This window comes from Panthera onca, chromosome A1 (genome assembly GCF_046562875.1).
Source record: "Panthera onca isolate mPanOnc1 chromosome A1, mPanOnc1 haplotype 2, whole genome shotgun sequence".
In the NCBI taxonomy this organism is placed as follows: Eukaryota; Metazoa; Chordata; class Mammalia; order Carnivora; family Felidae; genus Panthera; species Panthera onca.
In genome coordinates, this window is record NC_138339.1 from 196,210,237 (window position 1) to 196,230,422 (window position 20,186).

The window sequence follows — 20,186 nt, forward strand, 5'->3', positions numbered from 1 at the left end:
TTATGTTCAAATTTCTTGTAGACATATATGCAAAAGATGGAAATTCTGATAGCCTAGATACGTGGGGGCCCTGCTTTGCAAGTGGATGTAACAACTATTAGCTAACACCACAGCTAAACTAATTTTGATATGTGAGTAGATATTTGTAGATATGTGATATGTGATTAGATCAATGGCTTATGAGGCGAGTGTTATCTTTGAATTGGTCAGCTAAGGACAGGGAATAACAAAATAATCTGTTGTCCTTGGATGTACTACCTGGAATGCTAGCATCATGGTACTCCATCTACATGCTTTAAAGGAAGGAAAAGAACAATTATGGGGAAAGGTAGGTGTCCATGAATAGATGAAACCTCATGTCCAAACAGATGGAAGGATATCAACCCTGGTGTCAATTACCAAATCCATTTTCATGTTGAGAGAAGCTATTTAATACACAACTTGTACTTATACTGCTAATAAGACTTTTCTGTTATATTAGTAGATTAAGTGATTATATAATCAATTGCTCCTTAGTTCTGAACTGTTAAAAGGTATGTATCTATGTATGCATGTATTCATTCATTCATTCATTCATTCATTTTGAGAGAACTAGTGCAAGTGAACTCCACCCAGCTCAAGTGGGAAAGGGGCAGAGGGAAAGGTAGAGAGAGAATCCCAAGCAGGCTCCAGGCCCAGCCCAGAGCCTGATGTGGGGCTCAATCTAATGACCATGAGATCATGACCTGAACCGAAATCAAGAGTCTTTCACTTAACTAACTGAGCTACCTAGGTGCCCCCAGGTATTTATTTTTAAAAGTGAATTTTAACCAACATTCAGATCTCCTGGGTATGCTCCATGTTCTATTGATTGACAATAATTTAAATAATTTTTGAAGCCCCTCTGAGGAAACTACATCTAAGGAGTCAAAGAGCTGTGTGGCTTATCCTTGCTTCCCCTTGTTCTGTCATCAATTCACTTCTCTTCTCCTCAAGCTTAAAAAGAGGATGTAATAAATATGATCTAGGTCAAAATAGGATTTTTCATGTGACTTCATAGGCAGTTAAATTAAATTGAAATAAAATTAACCTTTTTAAACATTTTTTTTAATAAATACACAGGGATTGTTGAAAAGGGGAGAAGAAATCTAGTTACCCCATCTTCTTTCCAAATGTTTCTGTTCCCATTATATATTTAAGAGAAGTACCAAGGATGATCGGGAGAATATCAATAACTACTTTTTAAACGTCTATCTTAAAGATTAAGCACATAATCAATATGAGAGTTGGAAACATGCAAACAATATTGGGAACCATTTTTTTCCCCTAACATTGTGCTGACTTTTCTCCCTCTGTCTTGTTGTTGAAATGGATACTCACCTCAAAACCATCCTATGTCACATGTGACCCTAAGTTAGACTATTGCAATGAAATAAAAACAGGGAATGTGTCCTTAGAGAATATGTGGAAGATCCTGTGTTGAGGAATTTATACTTATCAGAGAATAATTTGTAAATTCAGACTGGATTTGAACTAAGAAATCCTGTCTTGGATGGTTGCAGCCTGATATTTAAACCACTCTGAAGTTTTTATTTATTTATTTATTTATTTATTTATTTAGTTAGTTAGTTAGTTAGTTTATCTTGGGTGGGGAGAGAGAGAGAGAGAGAGAGAGAGACAGAAAGAGAAAGAGCATGTGGGGGAAGGGCAGAGACAAGGATAAAGAGAATCCCAACCAGGCTCTGCACTGTCAGCACAGAGACTGACACCAGGCTCAATCCCATGAACTGTGAGATCATGACCTGAGCAAAAACCAAGGGTCAGATGCTTAACTGACTGAGCTACCCAAGCGCCCCATGAAGTTTTCATTTTTTTAATTTAGAAGTAGTGTTTGTTGTTGTGATAGAAAATCATGAGGAAAAAATCATAAAAGAAAGCAATTTTGTCAGTACTCATTAAAATTCATTTATATAAATTGATGTCTATATTTGATTCTTTTTCAATATATCGAGACGTATTTACTAACAAAGGTTAAATTAAAGAAAAAAGCCAGTCTATTTCTTTGTTCCTTTCTCCAATTGTACATTTAGGTTCTATATGCCAGGGGTAGAGCATATAATGAATGCTTAAATATCCTGTCTGAATAAATCAATGGATGGATTAATGTACATTGTCTGATAGACTGTGGCTTCTGATCTTAAATTCTACCAACACTATGGTTGGGTTTTTTTGACACTGGTTTAGACCAATACTCAAATAGTTATTTTGTTTATTTTTATAAATATTAGGTATAGATGTTACTAACCATATGTATGTCATATGGTTAATACAAATTTATAAATATTTTTAATATTTTATTTAAATGAATATATTTTATATTTTAAGGTAGATATATACTTCTTCATGAAATTGTTTGCTATTGTTTTAGTTATTTCTAGCAAATAATTCTACAATCTTAGTGACTTAAAATACTTTTATAATTGTTTCTTTTATGATTAAAATCTTTCATGATTATGTGTTGACTGGGTTCAGTTGGGCTACTCTTCTACTCTGCATGATATTGGCTGATGCTACAATCATCTGGGGCTCAACAAGGCTTTAATATTTGCAGTCATTCTCTGGCCGAGCTGGCAGTTAGGGCTGCCTCTCACCTGGTATCTCAGTTGATGCTTTAGCCAGAGCACTGTGGTTCTCCTTTAGCTGGATATTCTACCATATGGTAGTGGGGGTTCCAAGACATGGGAATCCAAGAGAACGGGGCTCAGAGAGGGCAGACATCCAATACAATGAATCATCAGGCCTCTACATGCATCACACCTATTAAAGTCACACTGGCCAATGCTGGTCACAGCAAGGAAGGAGTGGAATACTCAAATGTATGACACTAAGAGTATGGTTCTTTAGGCACCAGCAAAGTGACAACCAGCACAAATATGCTTGCATGTTAAAAGTAATTTCCCATACTGAAATCACATTTTTATATGTAATTATATGAAGTCATATATATGTATATATAATGCATAATATATAATATATAATAATATAGAATATATTTTACCCTCATTTTATAGCTTTACTTGTTATCAGTTAACTCTTTGTTTAGTAAATCACTTGGCAAATAACATAAAATTCTCATGTCTTTCTATTCATTTCTTTGGGGGAAGTTACTGAGGTCATGTAATCTGACTCCTTTCTCTGACTTTAGGGGAGCCAGTCCTGTAGGTGTGGACTGTAGTCACCAGCCTTTGTCTGGAGGCACTGCCATTGTGGGCTCCTTGGTAGGTGGAAACAGGAGCACCAAGAGCCACAAGGGTTTATAAATCACAATAAAGAATTAATTTCTAGGGCCTCTGTGTCTAGGCCCATGGAAGTAGACAAGCCATGAAAATCTGTGGCGGTGTAAAACCTGAGTCCAGGCAGCAAGTTATTAGGAAAATGATTGATTTCCTTATATGTATGTTGTATTAAACCAACTATTTTATATGAGAATTCCTAGAATTAAATTGTTTCAGGGTAGGTAAGTTTTGAAGTAGAAACAGTTTTCCCTCCATATTCTAGTTTATTACATACAACATTTTGAAAAAAATCTAAATAATTTTGGTGCTATAGTGATTACCTTTATAGGTCATATTTTTAGTTACACATGAAATAGTTATCAAAATTTACTGTGTTCTGGGTCATAAAGTAAACCTCAACAAATTTCAAAAGTTTGAAATCTCATAGGGCATGTTCTCTGATCAATAGGGAATTAAACTAAATTAAACTAGGGAATTAATCAGCTGTTTGTTTTTTGTTTTTGTTTTTCAGTAAGTTCAATGCTTACTGAGGGGCTTGAACCCACCACCCCAAGATCAAGAGTTGCATACTCTATAGACCAAGCCAGCCAGGTGCCCCATGTTCAACTGTTTGAAGTTAGGAGATACTTTGAAATGATATGTGACTCAAACTGGAAAATAATTTGAACTTAATGATAACGAAAATATATATCAAATGTTGTGGGATGTAGCTAAAGAAATTCCTTTTTAAAAATTATATTCCTTTCACTACAGATTTTTCCAAATGCTTCACGCTAGACTTGGTATTTCTATAAAAAATACAAATTCACACTATCATTAAAAGAGGTCTTGGGGCACCTGGGTAGCTTAGTCAGTTGAGCATCCAACTCATGATTTCGACTCAGGTCATGATCTCACGATTCATGAGTTCAAAACCCATGCCCAGCTCTGGGCTGACAGTGCGGGGCCTCCTTAACATTCTCCCTCTCTCTGCCGCACCCTTGCTCACATTCTCTCTGTCTCTCTCAAAACTAAATAACTTAAAAAAAAAAAAAAAAAGAGGGGCCTCCCAATTTTCCCAAGCTCTCCTCAAGATCTTATTAGAAATGTACATCATTAAACTCTGTTTATACCACACAATAAAATCATTTAAGGAACCATGCAATTTAGGCAAGACTGTTTGAATTACTGAAAAAGTTCACATAAGGAGAATACCACATGTATCATAAATTGCCAAGAGACTAATCTACTCCTGTGACATGTAACATGGGGTACTAAGTTCTAGCATTTCCAAAGAAATTCTTGAAAAGAAATTTATTGACTTAAGTGCATGTACTTAACAAGTTAAAAGAGCTGAAAAGCAAAGATTTAAGCTTCAATCTCAAGTTACAAAAATTGGACTAAAACAACTACCAAAACAGAAGTGAAATAGTGATTGAAATATATTAACAAAATATAAAGCGAACATGAAATTGAGAGGATTAAAAAGAAACCTAGGTTATTTCTCTAAAAATATTTGCAATAAAATTTAAAAGCTAGTTGCTAGATTGTGAAGGAAAAGGAGAAAAAAATTACCTATATCAGAAATGAGTAGGGACCTCTGGGTCCCTAGGTCATGGTTTTGGCTCTTGGTTTTGGCTCAGCTCATGATCTCAAGTTCATGAAATCAAGCCCCGTATTGGGCTCCATGGAGCCCCCTTGGGATTCTCTCTCCCTTTCTCTCTGCACCTTTCCCCTCTACCTCAAAATGAATAAGTAAATTTTAAAAATAAAAGAAATGAATGAGTCACTATTATGAGACTCTAAAAAGAGACTATTTGAATATTTATGCCATTATTTGAAATTTTAGTTGAAATGAGCAAATTTATAGAAAAGTAAAATCTTTTATACACTGTGTAGGAAATAAAAAAACAAGAGAAACAAATAAAAAAAAGACGGTTAAACTCATGAGCATAGATGCAAACATCCAAAAGAAATATTAACAAATCAAACCTCAACCAATTTGCATTTATTCCAGAAATACAAGTTTGGTTTAGCATTGAACAACTAATCAATGTAAATCAATGTCATAAATAAACATCTGAATAAATGCAAAAATGATAAAATTCAATACCTACCATAATAAAAACTCTCACCAAACTTGGAAGAGAAATTAATAGAAAAGTAGTGAAATATTGAAATATGTTGTTTTGCGATTTTCATTAGGGAAAAAATGAATGTTAATACCACTTTTTTCAACATTTTATTAGAGTATCCAGTAGTAAAGCAATTATGGAAAGAAAATTAATCATTAGAAAGGAATGAATAAAACTGCCATTATTCAAGGTTACATGATAAAGATCTAATGATAATCTAACCACAGTCTAATTAGAAATTATTTGATTTAAAAAGTGGGTTAATAAGTTTGCTATATACTCAGTCAATATATGAAATTAATTACATTTCTACCTGCAAACTATAATAAAATTAATGTATAAAAAGTTGCCATTAGGTGTACCTGGCTGGCTCAGTCACTAGAGCATGTGACTCTTAATCTTAGGGTTGTAAGTTCGAACTTCATGTTGAGTGTAGAAATTACTTAAAAATAAAATCTTTAAATAAATAAATAAATAATTGCTATTAAAAAATTTAAAAAATGCCTAGCAATGAATCTTACAATAGATATGCAGTACCTCTAAATGGAAAATAAAATATTGAGAAAAGTTTCAAAAAATCTTAAATGGAGGGAAATGCCACATTCATGGAACAGAAGAATTGTCCTCTAAAATGTTTTATGGATTCATTGCAATCCTTATTTAAATTGTAACTGTTGGGGCAACTGGGTGGCTCAGTCAGTTGAGCATCCTACTTCGACTCAGGTTATTATCTTACTGTTCCCAAGTTCCAGCCCCACATTGGGCTCTGTGCTGACAGCTCAGAGCCTGGAGCCTGTTTTGGATTCTGTGTCTCCCTCTCTGTCTCTGCCCCTCCCCGACTTGTGCGGGCGTGCGCACGCTCTCTCTCAAAAATAAACATTAAAAAAAATTTAAAAAATTGTAAATGTTTGTCTAGTGTGATTATGGATGTAACGTTGAAAAGTTAATCCTATAATTTAAATAAAAATGAAAAGGACCCCAAATCTCAAGAAAACTTTGGAGTACTACATGTTACAACTAATAAAGTTACTTTAAGATATTGTGGTAATGGCCTAGTACAAATGAGTAGACAAGTGAAACAGATTTGTGTTCAGAAATAGAATCACACATATGAGGAATCTTGACTTACGGCAAAGGCAAAAGAGCACATCTCATGTGGAAAAAAAATCAGTTTTAGCTCCATCTCATATCATACCAAAAATCAATTCAGGATGCATTTTAAATGTAAATAAGAAACAAAGCTTTTATAATATAACAGAGGGGGTAATCTTTACAGTTATAGGGAAGTGAAAGATTACTTAAACTGAATCTGGAAAGAGTCATTCATAAAGACAAATATTCCTGTTAAAATACCTTTCATCAGGGGGTCTGGCTGGCTCAGTTAACAGAACATGCGACTCTTGATCTTGAGGTCATGAGTTTGAGGTTCATGTTGCATGTAGAGATTACTCAAAAAGAAAAAATATTTAAAAAGGTCCTTCCTCAAAAGATAGCATGAAGACTAAAAATTTACCCCAGAGAGTGGGAAAAATATTTGCAACGCATTTACCCCAGAGAGTGGGAAAAATATTTGCAACGCATTTAACCAACAAAGGCTTTGTTTCCAAAAATTAAATTCTAGAAATGATTTTTCAAAGAACTTAAAAACATTAGAAAAAGTCGGCAGAAGATTGGGAGAAGAGCTCTTGAAAAAATGACTATTGGGAAAAACGCTTGGAGTCATCAGGGAAATGCAAATTAAAGTCACAATGTCATACCAGGACCTACTAGACAGGCTAAAGTGAAATTAGCTAATACCACATGCTGGAGAAGATGGAGAGCAACCGAAAGTCTCATGACACTCATGGTGGGACTGTAAATTGCCCAGATTCTGTAATACCAATTGGCAGTATCTACCACACTTCAAAATATACCTCCTCTTTGACCCACAAATTCTATTCCTAAATACCCATTAGATACACATATGTATGAAAATATCTGAGCAAGGATGTTTATAGGAACATTTTTACAGATGTTCTGAAGTTTTTAAAAATTAATTTTATTAAAATTAATTTATTTTCCATTCCTGTCATGAAAATTTCTGAAGTCAAGGTACATCTGTTTTGAAAATCTCATGAGGCCTGGTAGATATTCATTTTCTTTACAGGAAAAATGAAATTATTTATTTTTGACCAGCATTATTGTCACACTTGATTGCCTAATTCAAATAATTTATGAAAATTCAACTATAGATTGTATAATTCATTTCCTAGAAATCTAAAAGCTCTTTCAGAGAAGTTTATTTTTGTAGCATGGATCTCATCTCTTCTTATTTCTCTTTTTACTTATTTGCTTTGTTTTGTTTTACAGGCGAACAAACCTGGCTACAGAGCTCTTCTATGTCATTTAATTTGCTTTGTAGCTGAATATTGTCATACAAGTTTAGGAAAATGAGTATTTTTAATTTTATTGGTTACTGAGGTAATGCTTTTATACTTAAAAAGTTTCCCTTTAATATTTTAAGATCAATTTTTATCCTTAAATAATGTGAAAAAAAAGGGGGGGGGGCTTAAAAAACTAATGGTACCTCAAAAGCTTCAATGGAGATTTTCAATGAGACACTAAGTTTTGTTCTGTGACTCTCATATGCCTTCAGCAAGTTTTCATTTTATAGCCAATTTTAGCCCCTACATGCTGGCACTTCTCTTTCCTGGGGGCTATAAAGTTTAATAGAGTCCCTGATACAGAGCTCACACTGTGACAACAAAGGCCAAGGTGAGATGTAGGAAAGGCTGACAGCCTAAATACAAAAAGACAGTCAACCCCCTCCCGCTCCACCTTTTTCTCTTTCAAAAAAATGAACAGACAACCAGAAAAAAAAAATTGGGGGAACTTAGTGAAAACTAAGTGAACCCTACCCCCAACAATGACAGAGTTCACTGTTAATAATTGTTTGGGAAATGGTTATACATCTGTGGATCCTCTCCTAAGGTAAAAAAGTCTGTTTATTTCACTTTAGGGGGTTACAATTTTGTATATCCCTGGGCTGAAAGGTGAATCTATTGAGTTCTGAATATAGAAAAATTAATTTAGAGTCCTTAATGTAAAAAACAAAATAACCACTAGTAGGTAACCTTGTATTTGTGTATTTACTTTCTAAATACCTAGGAGAGAGTGTGTGTATGGGTAGGAAGGGGTTGGATTGTTTTTGTTTGGGTTAGATTTCATTTTTGAATTGCAATATATAAATTTAAATTTTCATCATTGCCAGATATGAATCAAAAGTTTGTTATTACAAAAACATATGTTACATAGCACTGAAGACAGGTATATCCAATTCAAAGGTCTGGATTTCTAGAATGCATTAAATTTGTAAAGTTCCCTTTAGGAATTTTGTAAAGTTATATACACATTTTATACACACACACATACACACACACACACACATATGTATATATGTATATATATGCCAGTATATATATATATATATATATGTATATATATATATATATATATGACATCTATTTCTAAATATAGAATGTTATTTCTAAATGTGTACTAAATATAGGGCATACTGGAATTTTCTTATTTTCCCCTGGAATGTGAATATTTGAGAATTGTTCAATATTTGAGTTTCACTTAAAATTTCATAAGTCTTCAGAAATTAACTTATTATTTCTTCACACACTAGTGTTGGCTATTTTCTCAGTTCTTCTGCCTTTTTGCCAAGTGACAAAGTCTGCTTTGCAGACAATAGTTGAAAAAAATTCTATAGAGCTGAATAGCAATTAAATGAGGGATAAAATATGACTTCAGAAAAAGCTATTTAGGTGAAGTGATTGTGACAGAAGCCAGCCTGGATTTTACTGAAGAATGAATAAAGTGTAAAGAATATTCACTTTTCACTGAAATTAAAGTGTATTATACATTCTTACTTCTAAGGTTATTTTTACTACAGATCTTTCCTGACAAACAAAAAACTAAACAATACAATAAACTTCCCTATACTCATTACCCAGCTTCAACAACTGTCACCAATGTGTCATTCCTGTTTCAGCCTTTACCCTTCACTCTTTTTTAAGTATTTCAAAGAAATTCTCAAACATATCATTTTAGCTCAAAACATTTCTAAATTCATCTTGAAACAAACAACTAAAATTGAACAGGACTTTTTTTTTAAACATAACAACAATGCTATTATCAGTACTAATAAAAACTTAAATGATTCCTTATTAAAATCTAATTCCCAGGCTATATTAAAAATTTCAACATACCTCATCTTTAACAGTTGGTCTATTTGAATGGGGATCCAAATAAGGTCCACTCATTTTTTTCTCATGTTGAAGTCAAATTTATTTAGAAGAGCTACTTCTTCCTAATTATTCATTATAACTGGGGCTTTTGTTTGTTTTGCTACTGAGTTTTTGGAAAATTCAGTCAGCTAACCTATAAAATGTTCCACTTTCTGGATTCTACTATTTTCATTCCTTGAGATGTCTTCTCTTCCTTTACCTTCTCCTTCTCCTGCTCTTCTTCCTCCTCCTCTTCTTCTTTTTTGTCCTTATTTTTATTTTCTTTTTAATTTTTTAATGTTTATTTTTGAGAGAGAGAGAGAGAGAGAGAGAGAGAGAGAGAGACAGAGCATGAACAGGGGAGGAGCAGCGAGAGAGGGTGACACAGAATCTGGAGCAGGCTCCAGACTCTGAGTTGTCAGCACAGAGCCCGACGGGGGGGGAGCTTGAACTAATGAACCATGAGATTATGACCTGAGCAGAAGTCAGATGCTTAACCGACTGAGCCACCCAGGTGTTCCAATTTTGTCCTTATTTAAAAAAAATCTTTTATATTTCAAAATGTTCATGATAAGATTTTGATGGCATAGATTAAGTGTTTATGTGTGTCTATCGGTGCCTGTGTTTGTGATGTTTTGAGTTTATTAACTACAGTATGTAAAATTACATTTTTATTTGCTAGATAGCATATGGTTCATGGTGGTCCTGGTTTTGGAGGAATTCAACCAGTCTCTCATTTCACGTAAATTATCTTGGCTGTCACAACCTTTCCAACCATGGCATGTAAATGCATGTAGCATCTTGGATAACATGAATACAGAGAAATATAAATTTCAGATCTTTGGGGTATTCTCAGCCTTTTCTTTTGTAACAACCTTCTTTGTTTTCAATAAACTATAGTAGGTTTTTGTTTGTTTGTTTGTTTGTTTGTTTTTGCTTGTTTGTGTTTGTTTCTTTGTTTTAGGAGTCTGTGGGTTGAAAGTTTCAGTTGGTGAAACACAAGATTTGAGTAGAAGAACAAACTAAAAATATGTTTGCTGTGTCTGTTAAAAAAACAAAAAAACAAAAAACTTTGACCCTGTCTTCTTTTATATTTACTCTGCTTGGCTTGTACTAGCTTTTTCATTTCTGTATCTGACCTTGCAGGTGCAGGTTAAAGGCAAAGAAGTGGTTTAATCCTTCTTAGCTGAAGTAAAGTCCATTCACCAAAGTATTCTTCAGGCTTCTGCCACTCAAAATACGAAATATTCATATATAATGTATGGAAATCAGAATTTCTGGAAATTAAATTATTTTTGGTTTAAATTCAGTAATGATAACTTGGGCCCCCTGCTTCAGTGTCTTGATTTACCAATCTCTCCCTTACAGTGAATCCCAAATAAAGCCACTAAAGCACAGTTCGGTTCATGTTGTAATTATTTTCCCCAAGTTTTGTTACTGGAACACAGAATGCTTTCCTACCCATCACACAATGCATAAGCTGATCAAAAACTACCCTTTCAGGCACTCTGCTCCTTGTTACCTCCCTGAACTTAGCCACTCTGCAACCCTGCTTTCCTCAAAGCTGGCCATGCATTTTCATTAGCACTTCAGATTTTTTTTTTTTTTGCATAAACTTCTCCTTTTCTTTCTAGAAAAGTTAGGTTACACTTTCAGACCTGATTTAAAGGAGACTTCAACTGTGGGGGAATTCCATAATTCTCCCAGATTTTTAACCATTATTTCTGTATCATTACCATAGCATTTTGCTTATGTTTGTTTGACAGAACCTCATTCTACAGTGGAAAATAGTGGCTTACATATCCGACTCCCTTGGAGAGAAATCATGATGCAAATTTTTCTGCTAAGTGACTGTGCATCCAACTAAGAGTCTATGTATATTTTTTAAACACCTTAAAGTTTAGAAAGCCAGACATTGTGGATATTAACTCTTGAACATCTGCTCAGATGATTGAGCTTTTAGAAAAAACACAGTTTTGATTTTCATGGTGTGCTTTTGAAAGAGTATTTTTCACATACTCAAAGTTGAATGTGGTTAGGATATGCTATGTCCTATTTTCCTTACATTTTAGATATGATCCCAAAACAGACACATGGACCATGGTGGCTCCTTTGAGTATGCCCAGAGATGCTGTTGGAGTCTGTCTCCTTGGTGACAGATTATATGCCGTTGGTGGCTATGATGGGCAGACATACCTCAACACTATGGAATCCTATGATCCACAAACAAATGAGTGGACACAGGTAAGAGTGTTGCCAGCATAATACTTCAAATACAAGAATTTACTTCATTTACTTCGTTCTAAATTTCCTTGAACCCCAAGTGATTGATTTAGCTCATTTTCATGTTCATTTTGTAAAAAGTTCACTAAATCACATGTTTTTGTGTACTTTTCTCTTATGTATTTTATAATTAATAAAATTCATATTAAAATGTGATATTCATGCTTCAATGGGATTTCCACTTTGTTATAAGTAATAACAAGGAACAGTAACTGAATTTTAATTAGCTGAAACAAAAAAAAATCAAAGTGGAATATATTGGTTCACAAAATCCTAACTTTAGTATATTTGGTTTTAGAGATAGCTGGAATAAGAAGATGGAAAGCTACAGAAATCAACTTCCTGCCTCCCATTTTTGCTTTACTCCCTTTATTAGGCCCACTGTTACCGACTGCAGAGAACATTTACCATGGAGTGGAGATGCTAGAAACCCCAAGTAGCGATCCTCACAACCAAAAACAGAAAACAAAAACAAAAACAAAACACCTGCTTTTTAATTAAAAAACAAAACAAAACAACAACAAAACAAAGAAACAAACAGCAAAGGGCTCTAAATGATCTGTCATGTAGAAAGTGCTCACTCCCAGACAATCACTTTGGTCAGGAAGATTCAGTGAAATAATTAGCTGATCATAAGTGAGGTGCTATCCCTTGATATACAGTACACTGTAGTTAGAGACTCAGGATAATGCTAGAATAAGGCAGCTCCCTGTCTGGTCACATAGCTGAGGATTTGTGTTGCATGTGTGGGTGCTGGGGGAAAATAAGGGCAGTGCAACCAAATTATAATGGAAAACCCCTTATTCAGTATAACTACTATGACCTCACTTTTAACGGAGGGAATGGATATATTCTAAGACTTGTGTCCCTGTATTTTATTACTTTCTACTCCAAATTTCTCAGTGCTTCTATTATTCCTCCCCTTTATCAGAAACTTAGAAGCAAGATACCATTCCAATAAACAAACCATTTCCATCAATGGATGCAATGAGATTCAAAGGTCTTATTGAGTTGAAGCAGAATAAGAACCTCATCTCCTAATATTCCTCAGTGGATGGAGGGTTCCATTTTTTTAAGGGGGGAGGGGATGCAGAAATTGAACAAAGTTTATCTGAAGAACTTGAACACTGATTGAAGTAAATTTCTTTTAAAGATACTTACTTTTAAAGATAAATAACTTCCTTGATTGTGCCAGTTTCGATATGTTCAATCACAATATTGAAATAGGCTGAATCTGAAGTACAAAACTAAATTCCGAATGTCCAGACTGCCTTATGGATCATACCCTTCCCTAAGAGAAAATCCTTTGATTTCACAGGAGATAAATGAATTTGGCTAAGAAGGAAAAAAAGAGGGCAGAATGAAGGAAAGAAGGGAAAATTTTGGAAAACTAGGTCATGTGATTTTCTGTGTTTCACTTTAATTCTAAAAAAAGAATCATTTCCTATCCAAAGAGCAGCAAATATAAAAGCAGTTTGTAATTATTGCACTAAGTTTTTAGAGGATATATTTTAACCTATCCTCCTTCTGATTCCCTAGTGTTTACAAAGGAGACACTGCATGGATTAATGATTGTTGATTTGCCAAGGAAATGTACCAGTTCAATGATACATATTTAAAATGTGCCACTTTCACAAATGAACATCAAATAAAGGAAGTTTACAGGCATATCAATGATAGAATGTAATCTTCATTTCATGTTTATAATAATGAGCCATTTTGCTTATCATTCTTCTGAAATTAAAATCAAAATAATCTGTGTAGTAATAATAGGTAAAATTCTCCTGAAGACTATTTTCCCTCATCTGTATTTTATTGTGCTGTGTTTTGGATCATATAACAACTTACAAACAGGAAGGTGGTATTTAAAATGGTTTATAACAGCTTTACAAAAATGTTTTACAACAACTTTGTTTAAGTACAATAAACATTAATTGTAAAGCACTTAAATTACTCTAAGATTTTATGTCTATATATTTTCATTATTTATATTTTTAAGATAGCAGACACACACAAAATCACTTTGAAAATTTTCAGGATTCTACGTCCTTGGCAAAAAAATCCCATATGTGCTGGACAATGCCTGTTACTTTCCCTCCATTTACCCCATAAATGGACAAAACCAATATGTTATCCTATTTATCATTGGCGTCCCCAAATGGCTGAGCATTAGAGTAAATAAACAAACTATATTAAAATATCGAAGAATGTATATTTGGAACACTTCCTAAGCTAGCTAATTATAAATAATGTTAATAGATTAGGGATCAGTTTCCAGATTCATGTCTTAGATAGTTTTACCGAGAATACATGCATACCTGTATACATATGTACGTGTGTGTGTGTGTGTTTTAATAAATTTGACTTTGTCATTTAACCTGGGTTTATTTCTTCTGTTTTATTTGAAAAAAACAATATGTGTGCTTCAAGACATAAAAAGAGAACTTTCTTCCATTTCCCCTGGTATGGGTAAAATCACCCTTTCATGTGTTGTCTTGGCACATTGTCATAGTGCTGTTATGTTTTACCCACCCATAACTATAAAGATAGTGTGTGATTTACTATCATCTCCCCGAAGACTAGCAAAATTGCTGGCATGGAGTAAGAGACAATGTGAATATTTCTTAAATAAATTAGTTGAATATTACTGTTGCAACTCAGTTCTGTTGTGTATGAGTTTAGTTTGTTTACACACAATAGATATATGGTAGTATCCCCTTATCTGCACTTCTGCTTTTCCTGGCTTCAGTTAACAATGGGCTGCTGTAGTTTGGGAGCAGGTGATCCTCCTCCTGATGTATTGTCAGAAGGTTAGTTGTAGCCTAATGTTATGTAACAATGCCGACATCATTCGCCTCATTTCATCTCATTACATAAGCATTTTATCATCTCACATCATCACAAGAGGAAGGGTGAGTACAGCACAAGATATTTTGAGAGAGAGAACACATTCACGTAACTTTTATTATAGTATATTATTATTATTGTTTTATTTTATTATTAGCTATTATTGTTCATCTCTTATGGTACTTAATGTGTTAATTAAACCTTATCATAGGTCTGTATGTACAGGAGAAAAACAGTAAAACATGTGTTTGGTACTATCCATGGTTTCAAGCATCCTCTAGAGGTCTTAGAACATATTCCCCCTTCAAGAGGGGACTACTGTAGAGAATAAGTTCCAGTGGAACCTGGTGAAATATCTACATTCTCAGTTTCTTTTTTATAATTGTTTCTGTGGCCAACTTTTCTAGGTTGTCATTCTAGGGTTGAAGGTGCAACCCTGGAGGGAGAACATAGCAGGTTTAAAAAATAAATAAAAATTAATTAATTTATATATATATATTATATATATAATTATATATATATATTTATTTTTTATAAATTATAAATAATTATAAATATTTATTTATAAATATTTATAAAATAAAATATTTATAAAATTATAAATAATTATATATATATATGTATATATATATATATATATAATACAAAGTTAGAGCAAGGGGGAAAAGGACAAAAGATCTCTTAAGTATTTAAATGTATTTATGGAGAATATATTAATGCTCAAAATAGCATGATAAATTCTGTGGTAAGGGAAATACTTAGCAATATGATAGAATTTAAGTGTATTGGGTAGAGAAATCTTCCTTCAGGAAATGGCATGTAGAATGAGGCCTGACAGGTGGCTAATAGTCAGATAAAAATATGGGGAATGGTTTGGTTTGAGAAACAGAATTTGAAAAGAATTGCAGGAAGAACATGTAACATGTTGTACTGGCCAAAAATAAAGTGGTGAGCAAGGAGTTTGGAGACATAAACAGGGTCTATATGAGGCAGGGCCAGAAGCCATGTTTTTAGAATCTTGACTTTAATATAAGGCTGAATGGGAGTTAATGAATTTTAAGCAGGGAAGTAAATAATCAGAATTCCGTTCTAAAATAATTGCACTTGATAGGATGTGAAAAACAGGAGAAAGCAAGATTAGATTCAGAGAAATCTGTTAGGAGGTTATTTTACCAATCCACTGTAGGGGTGGAAACCTTTCTTTACTCCTTCTAGGTTATTTGGTTGGTCTCATAATTAAATTAATATAAGATGGATGAATGGGATAAAAAATTAATTTTGTATGTATGGGAACCCCGTAAAAATATGAGAGTCAAAGAAGTGACCAAAGCAGGAAGCTGTATTCTTTTTCAACAAAATGATAAATTTGTGAACTGACAAGGGATTTGAGCTTGTGGTAGTAAATTGGTGAAGAAGTAACAAAGTTTACTTATACAGCATTCTTGGCTCTAAATTCCCTATCTCTGGTGATAAGGATACCTTCTAGTGTCCTGGTACAGGGAGGTTACCTTTCACATGGGAGATTTATCTCCCTCTTTCAGTGGGACCAAGGAGGGTCAGCAAGTCCTTTCTGTACCAATCATCTCTGAAGTACCTTTAATTCAAAATAATCAATATGCCAAAGTGGCATATCCTGGGGTGGCATACTGCAATGCTTCACACTCAAGGTAAAATTGTAATGTGAACTGACAGGAATAGGTATAATTAGGTTGGATGGAGAGATACTTATAGGACTTGATGATTATTCAGATGTAGGGTTGATGAGGTAAAACTAAAGGTTGTGGATGTACCCTAGGTGTCTATCTTGAGTAACTTGAGAGTGGTGTCATTAACTGTCACAGGAATCACAGGAGGAACAACACATTTTTGCAAAGTGCAGAGATTTATTTTTATAAACACACTCATGCATGTAGGGAGATGTAGATGTAGATATAAAGTGAAGCTATTCATGTTATACTTTTTCTAGAAACTATGCACAGCATTTCTCAGTATTGAATGAACATTGGAGGGTATTTGGGAAAGTTTTCAAAAATACAAGTACCCAATATTCATCCCATTCCTATTGAGTGGTAGGGCATGAGCAAATATACTTTGTAAAAGTTCGTTAGATGACTTTGATATGAAACAATACTTTAAAAAGAGGGGCAATGGAAAGTATGTGCACTTTGGAGTGAGATACATTTCAGTTTGTATACGTTGCTTTATATATTGTTCCCTGACATTCCATTCACATACCTATCACAAAAATAACAATACATGATAGGATTATAAAGATGATGTGGTGATCTATAAAAATTATTCTTAATACGAATGAAAGGAATAAAAAATTATCACATAGGAAGTTGCTCTGTGTGCTTGTGTGTGTGTGTGTGTGTGTGCGTGCACACGTGTGCATATGTGTTAACTCTGCAAAGGGACGGCAGGTAACAGTAAGTACATTTAACAGAACTGTAGATATGGGTGGTGATTTTCATATTAGAGAGTGAAACCATATCCTTTCTCAATCAATAAGATAATATATGTGATCTGAGATTATTTTTCTCTTAGCTGTTTTATTTCTTACATTTTATTCACTTTCTTCTCAGTTTGGGATAATATCCTGTAATTTCTAGCCTACTCTGATATTTTTATGTGCATAAATTATTCTTAGAAAACTGTAATGAAAATCTTTCATATCAAAATGCTCAAATTATTCAACTCTTGACTTACCTCTATGGAATAAATTTTCATTACAAAGTGTAAAAATTATTGTTTTTAATATATTTCTAGCCAGTTTCATATTCAGGATTATTAAAAACATCTCAATTCTCATTTTGATGACTATCATACGGTAGAATTTTTTTAATAAGCACTATAGAAATTGTAATTATGGCTTGTTTATGACAAAATATTGAAGTTACTTCATCGTATGTCTCTGTTTAGAATGAATGAATAACACATTTAATTCAGTAGACTATCTGGGGAAATAACTTCAAAATTATTTCAATAAGTGTAATAGCTATTTGATCTGAAATATATTCCAAGATACCACTATGAAGTATTGTCAGAAATGTGTCCATGCAAGCCCAGAAATAAATCTTCATTGGAAACTTTTCTATAGTATCTTTATGTCACTAAAAATCATTAAATATCTTATTACTTGTATTAAAAATCCCATAAATGACTGCAGGTTTTAACAACTGCAATATGCAAATTTTTGCTCTTTTGTAAATGCCATTTTCATTGTTTCCATTTTTATTGTACTACTTGTGGCTAAATGGGGAAAACAGAAGCACATGTATTTATGATTTTAACACATATGAGTGTTTTAAATATATTACAATTTGTATACTATTCTATGACAATAAAAATTGTCTTAAGTTGTGTTTCATCTTTTTCAACAGATGGCTTCTTTGAATATCGGGAGAGCAGGTGCCTGTGTGGTAGTCATCAAGCAACCTTGACTTATTTTTATTTGGAGAGATTTTATTTGCTGGAGTGGTTATTTTTATAACAGAGAGCAAGAATGAGAATTTCCTGAGATGAAAATTCTTCAAGAACAAGGATTTCTGTAGATTTACCTACTGATGTCAAAAGAGGTAGACTATCAAAAAGAATTATAAGAATAAAAAAAAAACATCAAACTGCTGTGAAACAATGTCTGGCCGTATATTAGTTAGTTCAGGAATGGTTATTGGTAATTTGTTTTGTATTGTAGAATACAATAACTAAAGTTACCAAAGGCTTGTTTTTCTTGAGCAATTAAGAGGAGAGACCAATATTTGTGACACGGATAATTTCATGACTACAACTCATTCAATTGTTTTATTAGTTTGTGGCAATATCAAAGAAGTCAAAAACATGATATTTCGTCTGACAGAACCTGATTGGTTTACTATTTTCCTAATCAGTTGTGGTCATTCCAGGAGGCAGAATGATATTTTATTAAAACAAACACGCTTCTTCCTCATTTTCTCAACTATGAGAACAATTAGAGAAACAGATTCATGCCTGTCTCTTGCATTCAGGAAACAAACTGTTCTGCTAATCAAAACTGCTATATCATCAGAGTGGATGGTTGAAATTTGTTGCAGCCGTATTAGCAATCTGAAGCTGGCAAACACAAAAGATTGTTTTCATTAGGCTTACCACATTGCTTTGTTTTTTGAACACACTGAGCCAAAGAATCAGTACAATTATGGGCTTTTGCCTTATGTTGAGTTCAGTGTAAGCATGGAAGCTAGTTACTCTGAATGTTATATATATCATTGCATGTTCAAGTCCTTTAGAAATTTGTTCATTAAAAAAAAAACAAAAACAACTTAGAATTTTGAGGGAGAAATCTATGATCCATTCATTTGGAGTATTAATGATCATTGTTAGAAGGAGGGCAGACTCCAGATTCTCATTCCCCATTTTTCAAACTTGTTACATTGATATGCACATTATTTTATGCCAAATGTTTGTAATTGTTTAAAGCATAAAGTGGAAACATTACACATTGTCCTTAATAGAGTCATGTAAATTTTAAATATAATTAATAAATAATAAAAAATTTGCTTTTATCACTGTATCTTTCTTCAATAAATTTTAATTCAAATCTGAGTGAAAAACTGATAAGGCTGGGGCACCTGGGCAGCTCAGTCAGCTAAGCATCTGACTTTGGCTCAAGTCATGATCTCACATCACAGTTCATGAGTTCCAACCCCGCGTTGGGCTCTCTGCTGACAGCTTGGAACCTGGAGCCTGCTTTGGATTCTGTGTGTGTCTCTCTTTCTGCCCCTCCCCCCCTCAAACATGAATAAATTTCAAAAAATAAAAATAAAAAAATTGATAAGGTATACTGTAGAGATAGGGCATTTTTATTGCTTGAGTTTTCAAAATAATCAAGGAGTATGTATCTCTCTCAAAATGTTTATTTCCTCTTAAACATTACACTGACATCAAATACAGTCTTTAATTATTGCTTTCTTTTGTAGTCACTCAGTTGAGGTAGTTAGAAATAATGCCTACAAAACACACATCACATAATGAGTGCTGATAATTGTGCAGGATCTAGAAAAGGTGAAAAGAAAAATCCTCTTTGAGTCAGAGTAAGCCATGGGATTGATTTTTATTGCCAGATGGAGAAAAATGTTTGAAATCTAATAACCAAGGAAAATATTGATAGTTTGTATAAAGGAAATATTAGGAAATCTAAATTTTCCCAACATATACATTTGATCAAATTTATTGGTCACATTTTACCTCAGAAAAATTATGCCACTAGAAGTATAAGACAGGAGGAAGTATCAATGATTTTTAAAAATTGCAGGTAAAAAAATGCATAGCATGAAATTTATCATCTTCACCATTTCTAAGTGTATAGTTTAGTAGCATTAAGTACATTTAGTTTCTTCTTCCCACATATTTTCTCC

The 20,186-nt window shown here is 33.4% G+C and overlaps 1 protein-coding gene across 1 annotated transcript in view; it reads left to right on the plus strand.

The window, feature by feature from the left end:
* KLHL1 (kelch like family member 1) overlaps window positions 1-19,281 on the plus strand; it is a 361,829-nt gene extending 342,548 nt beyond the window's left edge. Inside the window, exons 10-11 of the mRNA XM_060637013.3 lie at window positions 11,733-11,904; window positions 18,174-19,281. Coding sequence (XP_060492996.1) covers window positions 11,733-11,904; window positions 18,174-18,233 — 232 coding nt within the window. The 3' untranslated portion in view covers window positions 18,234-19,281. The remainder of the gene's footprint in view (window positions 1-11,732; window positions 11,905-18,173) is intronic.
* The last annotated feature ends 905 nt before the right edge of the window (window positions 19,282-20,186 follow it).